A 12,590-nucleotide genomic window follows, 5' to 3' on the forward strand; every position below is an offset into this window, starting at 1 on the left:
AGAAAGTTTGTGCTTTTCAGGATTTCCTCAGTCCTCTCACTTTCATTGGTAAGGTGGTTTCATGGCTTTCTGAGATACACGTTTATCGGCACGAAACCATAACTCTCGTCACGAACATCTGGCAAAGCAGCACTGGTTAGGCATAACAGCTGAGGCAGTAACACAGCCTTCTATATACAGTTGCAGATGGATTTTTCAGACTCAAAAAATTTGGACTTGATGGATATTCTGGACTTAATAAATGCACTGTTAGGGCTCCCTTAGGACTAATGCAATTGTGCAACTGATTTTATTTATATACTTAGGTCCCAAAGTTCAATTTTCCAGATTCAATCGCTCATTCTGGGCAACGCTAGCTGATCTTGGAGGCCGCCATGTTAGATATTCTGCTGGCTTGGCTTCCAGTGGCCCGCTTTATAGCCTCCGAGATTGGGAGGTGCACGCACATGATCAATAGAGAGTGCACGTTATCCTCTGGTCTCGGAGGCAGCGCCTGCTCTTACTTGTCTGACGAAATGCTTCTAGAGACAGTTTTTTTTTTTTTTTCAGTCAGCACTATCGTCATATCACTTTTTTTTTTAAGTTTTGGTCGCCATTCTGTATGTGGTGTGTCCACAGTGCAAGTGTGTCCCGGAGATGTCGCATCGTTGTGTTCGTGCGGCTTCGCATTTGTATGCTCAGCACTACCTACTGTGCTTCCGCGAGAGCCAAGTGGTGCGAAGGAACGTGGCTTGCTCCTGGCGACTGTATACGGAGACGACGTCACTCTTGCGCAAGTCCAAGCAAATCTGATCGCCTACAAGTGTGTAATATGAAGCAGGGCATCATTAGAGTTTTTAAGCTGCTCTAAGCTTTATATAAATTTTATTTGCTTGGCTGAATGAATTTTTCAGACTCTTTGATTTTTCAGACTATTTGTCGGTTCCCACGAGGTTTGGAAAATCGGTCGATAGCTGTACTATAGAAGGCTATGGCAGTAGGGCTGTGACAAAAATTTCCTGTTGGTGGGCAGCAAACCTTCACGAGAAGTTGGCCGCTCATTGAGTAGCTTATAAATGATTGGGCCTGAGACTAGATTAATTACAGAAAGCATGCCTACCAAGTTTGTCAGTACTTACTGGACGGAATGAGTTAAACTCACAAGCAGGCACAAAGCTCAGAGCTGTATGTGTGCAACAAAGCCTAAACTTGCAGAGGGGCACAGTCAAGATTTCACTTCACGGCATTACGACGATGCTGAAAAGGGGAACCCAAACTGTCCCACCACTTTCACCATTACGAAATTTCAAGTAGACTTAACCACAACGCTCAGCAAAAGCCCACAAACAAACTTGCTGTACTATGGTGTAAAAAATTTTGAATACCTTGCATTATTAGATAAAAATATCTTAACAGCACTTCAAATACAAACTGACCCCAGAGATGAAAATGATTCCATCTTTGCAAGTAAAGAATCCTTCTTTTGTGCGTGTGTGTGTGTGTGTGTGTGTGTGTGTGTGTGTGTGTGTGTGTGTGTGTGTGTGTGTGTCAGTCACTATGCTTGCAGCCCGGAACGCAACAAAGTCGATTCGTGGTGCAAACGAAAAGACAGACCGATACTGACCGCAAAGCTCTCGTCAAGACAGAGCATGTTGTAACACAAGCAGATGATGCTTGCTGTCTGCTGGAAGTGCTTAAGTGTAGTGAGAAACTGTTCTTGTGCATTCTCTTTCTGTTACTTTCTTTTTATAGAAACACATGAACTAACATTCCAACTATTACGAACATCATTTGTTCACCATAAAGGTGGAAAAATTATCGATGACGCGCCATGAGCAGCCAATCGGATAGCTCGCCCTAATAACGTCAATTGGGTGATTTACGTCGTATGGGTAGGGGCAGCTGAAAATTCCGGCGAGCAGTGTGCTGCGATTGGCAGCGATGTACATTTTTAAGACCTTATAATAAACTACACACTTTAGCGGAGCACTTAGATGTGTCAATTAATGATCAGAAGGACCTACTCTAACGACTCAGCACGTTTGCCCAAAATCGTCAAAATCATTTCAAGGTCCCTTTAAGCTTTTTTTTAAGTAAAAGAATTTAGTGATTTCGTTATGCGTGATAGGAGCGTCTCTGTGTCCGGGGAGAGAGTCACCCGATCCGAGGGCAGCGCGGTCGGTAAAGCCACGCGCAGCCTCGTGAGCAGACTCGTTGAGGTTCAGAGGAACCCCCCCAATCGCCCCGACATGTGCAGGGAACCAAAGGATAGAGTGTATGGAAGTGTTGCCGTGTTTGGCGCCTTTCAGAATTTGAACTACCTGCCAGGCTACCCGGCCTTTCTGGAATGCCCTGATGACGGCTTTCGAATCAATATACACCCTGTCTCTCCGACCGTCTTGCATGGTGAGTGCAATGGCCACTTGCTCGGCCACCTCTGGGTTCGTCGTCCGGACGTAAGCACAGCTGATGACTTTGCCCAACGTGTCCACGATGGAAACCGCAAAAGCCTTGCCGTCTCGGTATGCAGCTGCGTCCACGAAGCTTGCCTCGATCTTGTCATTGTTTATTTGCTTTAATATATTCAATGCTCTTGCCTTGCGATGACCTGCGTCATGAACGGGACGAACGTTGTGGGGCAAAGGGGCGACCACAATCTTCTCCCCTATTTCTCTGGGGATTTGGGTGTTCTCAGCCAAGTTCTTGGTGGGTGCAAGTCTGATCTCCTCGAGGATATGACTGCCGGCCGGCGTGGTGGACAGCCGAGTTAGCTGGGCCCGTTCCTGAGCCTTGGCTATCTCCTCCATTGTATTGTGTATGCCGAGCCGAAGGAAGTCCTCGGTATGCGTTCTGATGGGCAGCCCGAGGGCAATCTTGACAAATTTTCTAATGAGGGCATTAAGCTTTTCCTGCTCGGCTCTGAGCCAGTTGTGCATGGCCACCGTGTAGGTGAAGTGACACAGCACAAAGGTGTTGATGAGCCGAAGCAGGTGGTCCTCCTTAAGGCCACGATGTCTGTTCGTGACCCTTCGGTCGAGGCAAAAAGCATTGTCGGTTTTTGCAATTATCTTGCGTAACGCAGTGCCCATGGCAAACAAAGTATTACTTATTAAATGGAAGGTTTATTTATCAGTTGCCCAGCCCTAACTTACATAAAATTTTTAACACCTTGTCTACAATGTTTCGAACCATACCAACACCTTAGGAACTAATACTATGCAACATTCTTTCCACAAAGTAAAGTTAAACCTCTATATAACAAACTTCAATATAACGAAATCCTCGTTATAAAGAAGTATTGTACTTTTCATAACCTCTTGTCCCTAGAACACCATGTATTTAGAACCTCAATATAACGAAGTGTGTTTGTACGCGATTTAAATATAACTGACTTTCACTGCCGCCGCAAATAAACTTCCGGGGACCCAGATGGTCAAATAATCTAATTACAAGCGGCTGTTTGCAAAGCACCTCTCAAATCACACTCTGTGCCACAAGAGCGATCTCCAAAGTGGAGCCGCATCATGTTTCGTATAAAGTCTAAGTGCGATAAGATCCTATCCTGCCCAGTGCACTATGCCTTATAGGTGCAAGTGAAAGTGTGCAAGGGTGAGACAAGATCATGGCTTCACGAGTGCCGCCTTCCAGCGCGAGCAAACGGAAAAACGGGGAGAGGGGCAAGCTCGTGGTAACACAAACAAGCGTGTCTTCACCGTGGCTGCACATGGCTGTAAACGCAGCTCAGTGCATACGCAGCCATGCGCCCTGCTTTAGAGGTAATCTGCAACGGGGGAAAAGATTGGGCGAGATGGTGTGGCATCATGTAAGTTGTCTTTCTGCACCACGCTAATATTGGAAATTGCATAATCTCGAGTTTCGGTGATCCGTTGCAGCAAGAGGAAGGCGAAGCATTCACTACCCGCTGCTGGCGCTTTTTATGATAGCATCGTCCCAGTTGCCCCAGTGTGGGCGACGCTATCAGTTGCAGGAGCGGAGTGCACACGAAAGCATGGCTGGCTTCGCCTAATTCGTACGGCCGATGTGAAGATACCGTCGACGTGGCATTAAACTGTTTCATTCATCACCGACTCCCAAATTCATCAAAATTAATTGCTTTCTCATTCAAGTTTGCTTTTTTCAAACTGCCCGATAATTCGGAAAATTCTGCGGCCCCTTTCTCCAATCAGCAACTGTACTTATTTGCATAAAAGGTCAAATTTCAATATAAAGAAATTTATATATAACGAAGCAAATTGCCAATGTTACCAACTTCATTATATTGAGGTTTAACTGTACGTTCCACTGGCATGAAACTCTCACCTTACTGACAGGAAAACAATCATGTTGTTTTCGATAGAGCGCAACCAGAGATGGGAGAAGCTTTGGCAGTTGCTCTTCCAGCTTTGACTTGCTCAGAAGCTGTGCCATGTAGCCAAGGGTCACAGCTGACTCAGCTCTAACCTAGAAACAAAGAAAAAAAGAATAAAACAAGGTCTATCACAATATGGCAAAATTACACAGTCGCTTTTGTCGAAATAAGGATTCCCACACCAGAAACTGTGCACAATGCGTAAAAAAATTGTTTCATGCATAAAAAGGTAAGATAATTTTCAAAATATGTAACCAACAACGAGGTGAGAAATACCACGAGAGTGCAAACAGCCGTGCCTGCATCAGCATAATCAGCAACCGGAGGGCTGCATTATTGTTGTGCCTTGTGTCATCTTTATGATCTGTCCATGAGAGCTTTCTATTATTGCAAGAAATATTATTACTAGGGGGTGTGCGAATATTGAATACTATATTTCCAATCGAATATCAAGTCAAATCAAGATAAATAACCTAAATATTGAATCGAATATAAGAAAACTTAACACAAACTTTTAAGCTTACGAATTTTGTACACAAAACACAGTGCTGTAGATGCTCAGGAAGCTAATCACGTTATTTTACAACCTTGCTAGCCATCGGTAACTTAGGTACCTAGGAATCGAGATGTATAGTACGCTCTACTCTTATTAAAATTAGTATGCCAGCACTGATAACAACTCAGTTTGCATATGAAGGTCTGGAAAATATTTTACAGCACAGCTCTTAGGTGCCCGTGCTTGGGTTGGGCGTCAACGTCCCTTGGCGCAAATGCGCGAACATGCTGCTTGTGCATTCGTGCCACTGCTCATGAATTCGTTGTCATCTAAAACAGCTGGCTAGTTGGCGTCCTTCGGCGTAATCACGCGAACGCGCTTGTGCCACTGCTTGCGCATTCGTCAACATCTTCTTCAATAGCTGGCTCCGATGCCACTCATGCCAGCATTGTGATACTGCCCCTCCCTCTGCAAAGGCACTGACGGCACTGGCCCATTGCCAGTCGGTACAATGATTTCAATCTCAAATTTTCTGCCTCTATATAATGCGAAATGAAAACATGTGTCAGTGCTCAAATTTTACATTAGGGACTATCGTAATCGTCAGATACTTTTTTTATCGATAGAGTATCTGTCGCACAATTTTTTTTTCTAAATGTTTGCTGTCACATAGAATTAAGTGCTTTCTTCCCTCTGAAGCTGAAGTAATAGCGAAGGTGCCAAATACCTATGGTGTTTTCAGTTTAATAGTGGCTCTTACTGTGCTTAATGGCAATCTTCTATTGCTATTATTGCTTATTGCTATTATTGCTTCTATTGCTCTAGTATTGCCCTCCCATTTTCTTCCAGAAAACATAAGAGTTTTTTTATCTTTATGGCAGGTAGCTATTGGACAAAAGCAGGGAATGCACATCACATCACTTGGCACTGCATGGTGGCACTGCTCCACGCAGTCATTGGCATTGCACGCATCGACTACAGTCGGCGCCAACAGTACAGAGTTCTCAAATCGGGAGGCCTACGGCAGATTCAAGCTACATCCCCTTCTCCCCCCCCCCCCTTCTTTTTTTCATATGCGTCATCTGTCATTCGTGTAAATGTGTCAGTAGCAAGGAGTCAGCGCGCTGTCACATTATATTTTCGAGGCCATCATGTAAATCCAAAGCTAGCCTTATGAGGGGTGGCTCGAAGCTACAAAAAGAGACCACTGTGCACCTACAAATGGCGTTTAGAACCCAGGCCCACCGTATAGTATTTTGCAAAGATGGTGGCTGTGAACATTCAACAATCATCCAGTGCACTTGCTTTAGTTGACGAAGCAGTTTGTTGGTTTTCTGAGGATCGTGTGACCGCTGTGAATAGATCTGCTTTGATTCGGTATGAAACCGCAGTTACCGACACATGACGATGCATTTCCAATTATGCTTAACAGGTTAGACAGTGTGGCCAATGGTGTGGCCGTAATGAAAATTTACTGCCGGCTGATGTAATAAAGGTCTGAAAACCGTCGTGGAAAGCTTGTCGCTAATATGTTCTTACGAGTGGCTCATCAGGGATCATTCGCAAAATCATGCGTACGGGTTAGACTGACAGCCACTGAAGTGGTGTTCAGGTCCGCAGTCGACCAGCTGGCCACTATTGCGAGCATACGTGCCAAGTTCATCTATATGCTCGCATGTGGATAGAAAGCTCCAAACCGCGTGAATATATGCATGCGTGAACAGCGAACTCGTGTATTTGACGAGGTAAGCGTGCCTTCCAGTGGCTAAACGGCCCGATTTTCAAACGATTCTGTGCTTTCCACACGCACTGCTGTTGTTTCCTTTGTTCACACAGTGTTGATCCTTTCGATCGATCCGGTCGACCTGGTCAAACCTTGCACTGATAGAAATCGCATGCCACAAGAATGCTGTGCACGTCAAGGCACCAACAACGACCAGGTCATTCACCGAAGGTACCAATACTATTAAAAAAATCGAATACAGTCTATGCTTGTTACAACGGACCTGTGTACAACAGACTTTCAGACATAACGGACCATATTTCAGCCTTAGTTTGTTCCACTTATTTTATTAATGCAACGAAGTTTGCTTTTAACGGACCACGCTACAACACACTATCGGCTATAGTGGACGAAATTAGTGGCAATTTTTTTTTCAAAATCGGGCACAGAAAATGTACTTTTGCCGTGTTGACACGTGCTGACAACAGACTTGCACGGGTCAACCGACAATCCCAGCTCAATATAGAGCATGCGAGGAAGGAAGGTGGGGCGGTAACGCACCATCTTTTTTCATGCGAGAGGCGCGGGAGGCAGGGAAGGTGAGAGAAAGGGGTTCTACTCCTGCGGCTTCTGCTTACAGCCAGGGTTGCCAGATTAGGATATTAATAGCCAAATTGGGCTACTTTTCATGTGGATTGGCATAGAAAATTCTGAGTTGGCTATATAGCTATATTTGGGCTATTTCTGTCTGAAGGACTTCCGAGACCCAAAGCTCACTGCTTCTACAAAGATATGTAGGCAACCTCAAAGACTGCATTTTTAGGCGATGTTGGCACTGTGAGGATGGCGCTAAGTCGTGGCTTCCCTGTTTAAACGTCATTCCATTGCTAAGCTCTCTTCAATTTGTTTTGGTTTCAGCGCCATCTGCAGCAGGTTAACGTGTAGTTCAGTAAGAAAAACAGTGGGGCTTACAGCTGTCGAGTATGTGTTCCGTGCCGGCTGCTCATTATCACTCACCGTCAAGCTGCTTTTGAGTAAACTGATAGAGAACAAGAGAGCGGGAGAGAAATAACATGTTTAGTTTATGAATCAAGCTTAGGAAAGGCATCTCTATTCCAAAATGACTTAAACTCTGGCTGCCGCTTGGGTACTCGATCGTGACGAGCTGAAGGTGATCCTTGAGGTTGGAGCTGGCAATACTTTGCCCGACTTATAGAAAAATGCCTTGGGTAAAGCGAGGCATGAACTAAAGTAAGCTCAGAATGTGACTCAGTAAATACCAATAATATTACGAGAAAATAGGAAAATAAATCCTTTGGTTCATTGTAACAATATGTGGTGTCCAAATCCACATCCGAGTGGCAACTCCTACTAGAATTCTTTATGTAGGTCTTGAGGCCACTGTTGTGCTGGGTGCATGTGGCGGAAGTAATTTTAGAGCCGGAAATACACGGTGAGATTCGGACACCATCTACACTATCTAAAAGACCCCTGCAGAATATAATCAAACGTTTTGGCTATGTTTTTGGCTACTTTTCACTCACGAAAAATTTTCGTCTGGCTATTTTTGGGCTACATATTGAGATCATTTGGCTATTTTTGGTAGGGCCATCTGGAAACCCTGCTTAAGGCTTGGCCGCCGTATCTTGAAAATGATCTGTGATGTGGACAAAGTGCGCACCTGCATGGGCCTAACTTCAAAACGATCTGCGCTGTGCTTTCGATGTTCAGTTCGCGCTGAAGTGAGAAACAGCACAAAGGTCAATTCGCTAGCTGCTGCTGCCGTGCTTAATCTTGCTTAATTCGCTATCGCAATTGATGCTTCGCCTGTCGGGCGAAACTGTGATTTTTGTTTTGTTTTTTTTTTTTTTTTTTACTTTGGACGTTCGTCACTCACTCGTTGCAATAAAGTAGTTAGACATCGCAATGAAAGTTTCGGAAGTGAGGCATTTTGGATATTATGAACTTTGGATAAAACAGACCTTTTTTATGGATTATCAGGGTATGTTGTAACGAGAGTCGACTGTATTAGATATGCAATTCACGAATTCAATTATTCGAACATTCTCAATTCGAATTGAAATTTAATATTAGAATATTTGCACACCCCTAATTCTTATGCAAGATATTACTGCCACTCTAGTGACGGTGTTTATCTTGTTGTTGGTTCATGTTTTCGTCGCTGCATGGCACCACCGGTACTTTTGGTCGTCGCTCCGTCATTCCAGCTTAGCTTGTCTACTACTGCACTGCATTTAAATGTTAACATACTTAATAGACAAAGTACAAAATACCTCCAATTATGTGAAAGATAGTGGCAACAAACCTTTGCATCTCTTGCCTGCAGCCAGTTGGCTAAGAGAAAGTCAAAGGCACTAATTATTTCAGTAGCGAAGCTAGCCTTTTGCACAGATGGATCAGGTGCCTTTTCAATGTTGCTCAAGTATTCCACAATTGCTTCAGAGAACTTTCCAAGTGCTGAAAAGGAGAAAATATGGTAAGCCCACTGTACTGCAACGTTCATGGTACATATATGTTTAGTATGTATGTCACGCTCTTAGGTAACAAAAAGGCAAGCCAACTTTCTCCACAGTTGAACCTCCTAACAGAGGGACTTGGACATCCCCCTGTTAGAGGTACAGGTACAGACTTTTCTGGAGAGAAACCTGGAGCCATGTAAGTATTCACTGTAGTGCTTCAAACAGCACAGCAGTGAAGGGAAATACAAGCACCCATTCTGTTGAACTGATGGCTTTGAGAATAATGCAACTATAATTGCATGAACTTCTGTTATACTTGATGAACATCTATGGCTAGATGCATCATGCACACTACACTGCAATGTGCCAGAAAGTTGCAAAGCTGCAAGGTTTTTTTTTTTTCTTCCAAGCACTATTCATCTACTCACATAATAATGGTCAGTCAAGGGCAGTGCCTGTGCATCATTATGTTAATGCTGCATGAAAGTGCATGAGAAACCTGGAAAGCTTAAAATTTTGTGCAACTTCATGGCAATAGTAAACCAAAACATGAGAGAGGTTCAGAGGAAGATGGAGGCTTGAAGTGATTAACAGTGATATAACAAGGAATGTCACTGAAGCAAACATTCCGACGAGGGAACTTGAGCCCTGACGAAGACAAGTCCCCTTGTCAAAACATTGGCTCCAGCAACATTCCTTGTTCTACCATTGTTATTCACTTCATGATAACAAGTGTGCGACTGCTAAATGACCAGAAAATCTTAATAGAGCTGAACAAACAAGAAGACAAACAAGGAAACAAAAACTCTCAAACCCAGAGAATAAAATCTGTGGTTCAGTGCACTAAGTCAACTCATTCCAATCCAGAGCCTGTACTTCTCATTCCCATGGTGGTTAACCCCTTAGATGTTTTTGATGACCTCAGCTCATCACAAGAAATTGACATTTTTTGGCTTTGATGAGCTGATCTCGTCATGGGTATTCGGCCACTTTCTGAATGGCTTTTGACAAGCTAAGGTTATCAAAGCGAGTTTTTCTGTTTAGTAAACAGATAGCATTAGTGATTTTGTTTTCAGTGTATTTATTTGAATTTTTTTTTTACACTAAATGGCAGCAAGTGTTCCATGAGAGCTGAGTTCGCCCTCTTCTCGCAATATTTTTTCCCCATTTCAAAGAAGCATGGCATCATCCATACGGCGCTTTAGTGCAGTATATTGCAATCCGTCTGATGATGACAGCAAAAGTGACGAGGATGTTGACTTTGTGGTTCATTCTTCAAGTGAGGAAGACAGTGACGACACTTTAGACAACAGTGAGTCTTGAGATGAATCAAGTGCTGATGAGACGGTCGCCACCTACCGTGAACTATCTTTGCCATACAATGTTTTCGGAGTTTTGTATGTTAAACAAGTTACTGAAACATTTTGCACCACAAAAAAATTTATCCAATACGATACCATTAGCTTGAAAAAAAGTAAGCCCTTAAGGGGTTAAACAATCAGAGTGCAAGTTTTTCTTTTAGTAAGCTTGTACGACACTTTAGGGTAACAAAGAAAAATGAGGCATGTCAATACTGTTTGATGTTGTGTTAGGTGCTGGTGTCAGCGATAGCTTTGTACAGGTGCCATGCACAGTGTTTACCTCACATCCACTACGACACTGAGCCACAGCTAGCATTATGGCAAAGCAAATCACTTGCACATTTTTAAAGTTATGTAAGTTCAGCAGCTTCCACATTTTCTGTTCCTGCTTCTTTGACCAATAAATATTGCCAACAGCTGCTAGTCTACAGACTATGGCTTGACCGTTTTGGGTAAGTTAGCAACAGTTCCTCACTTTCCAAGAATCCATGCCATGTTATGTTCCTCATCTAGCCTTACTGCTTCTGGTGGCAAAAGCATGCAACAACTGCCCAATATTTGTGCGTGCACATGAACCTATATTTATTCAAGTTATCAGCATTACAAGGGCAAAAAGGATACTATAACACTATTACTAATGACAAAAACTACCACATGAAAACTACCAAAGTAGCATAAAGTTTTTTATGGATTGTGCCTTCCATTATAAGAATTCATAAATGGCATGCGTTAGGTTAGATTGACCTCTGGCGATCTCTGTAGATGTGCCTGCACTGCCATTGCCAGGCAAAAAGTCACTTCATACCATGGCACGTGATGATACAAGTGCAGTAATGGTGGGAAATGCTCGTTCCCAGCAGGCTAACGTGAAGGAAAAAAAGGAAGAGTCATTTGTGCCAACAAGCAGTACAAGAAATGTCTGCCCTCCACCTACTTCAGCCTCAGCATTTAGTTTTCTTTTATAACGCAAAAATATGTCTATGCACACCTTATTAGATGCATGGTGTAAAATATACTAGTGCCTCAGTTGAATTCTAATCTAGGTCTGTTGTGTGGCAGACTAACTAGCATTCTACCATAAAGCTCGAGCTGCAGTTTGCTGTCTCAGCTGTGACTTGCTACTAATTGCTACTGAAGGCTTGGAATTGGCAGGCTTGTATAGAAAAAATTAAATGGGCCTTTAGTGTGAAATGGTGTGAACGAATGCCTTTACTACCGCATGTCTTGTTGCTTTGTCCCTTGGCTTGGTAGGAGAACCATATTGCATCTTATGGCAGTATGTAAAACATTTGGTACAGCAGAAACTACTGTGATTCGCATATCTGATTGGACACAACCTTGCGTCCAGTCAAATAAAGATTTATCATGACTGCGTGCTGAGCGTTATTTTTTAAGTGAGAGAGGGTGACATGCTGACAAGGTTGCATTGTACATGTACATGGTGTCAGAATCTGGGTTTCCCTTACATAAGCATCCCATTTCATTTTAGGAGCTCTGAACAGGTAGGCGGTCAAATTACAACTCACTAGAAGAGCTTGAATTCAACTGCATACAGTGCAGCCTGCTTTTCCCAGTTTTTTTTCTTTTCTTTCAGGTTACTCACTACTGTGTAATATAATGGAATATTTATTTATTCATTTCCTCAAAGGTCTCTGTTGAGACATTACATGAGGGAGTGGGGAGTTAGTGACAAAGAGATACTACAAATTACAAAGGGATATTTCCGATGAGTCGCTTGAATGCAAGTGGGTCGATGATAGTGGCAACTTCGGCGGGCAGGCCATTCCGGTCTCGTGTTGTGCGCAGAAAAAATGATTGCTGAAAAGTAACGGTATGAGCTTGTGGGGGATATACTGTATTAGAGTGACTGGTGCGGGCAATGCGATGTGCTCTTTTTATGTACGGGTTGTCAAAAGGCAAGGAATGAAAGAATTTATGAAAAAGATTAAGACGGGCTATTCTACGGCGTGAGGCTAGAGAGGGTAGGTTTATTTGGGCTTTTAGTGCCGAGATGCTTGTATTGTATTTATTGTATTTATTGTATTTATTGTATTTATTATATTTATTGTATTTATTGCTTGTATTGTATATGCTTGTATTTTCTGCATTACGACACTTTCTAGACTTTCAATTCAATCTGGTAGATAATTCGACCAATTATTGCCCTCCCATTTTGGTTTAA

General features: G+C 43.1%; 1 protein-coding gene across 2 annotated transcripts in view; it reads right to left on the bottom strand.

Moving 5' to 3' along the window:
* c11.1 (maestro heat like repeat family protein c11.1) overlaps positions 1 to 12,590 on the bottom strand; it is a 193,255-nt gene that overhangs the window by 165,894 nt on the left and 14,771 nt on the right. For both annotated transcript variants that reach the window (XM_065444129.2, XM_065444128.2), the window contains exons 7-8: positions 8,894 to 9,045; positions 4,300 to 4,440 (exon numbers count right to left, since the gene is read on the bottom strand). In XM_065444129.2, coding sequence (XP_065300201.1) covers positions 4,300 to 4,440; positions 8,894 to 9,045 — 293 coding nt within the window. The remainder of the gene's footprint in view (positions 1 to 4,299; positions 4,441 to 8,893; positions 9,046 to 12,590) is intronic.

The sequence above is a fragment of the Dermacentor albipictus genome, chromosome 1, assembly GCF_038994185.2.
Source record: "Dermacentor albipictus isolate Rhodes 1998 colony chromosome 1, USDA_Dalb.pri_finalv2, whole genome shotgun sequence".
Lineage (NCBI taxonomy): Eukaryota > Metazoa > Arthropoda > Arachnida > Ixodida > Ixodidae > Dermacentor > Dermacentor albipictus.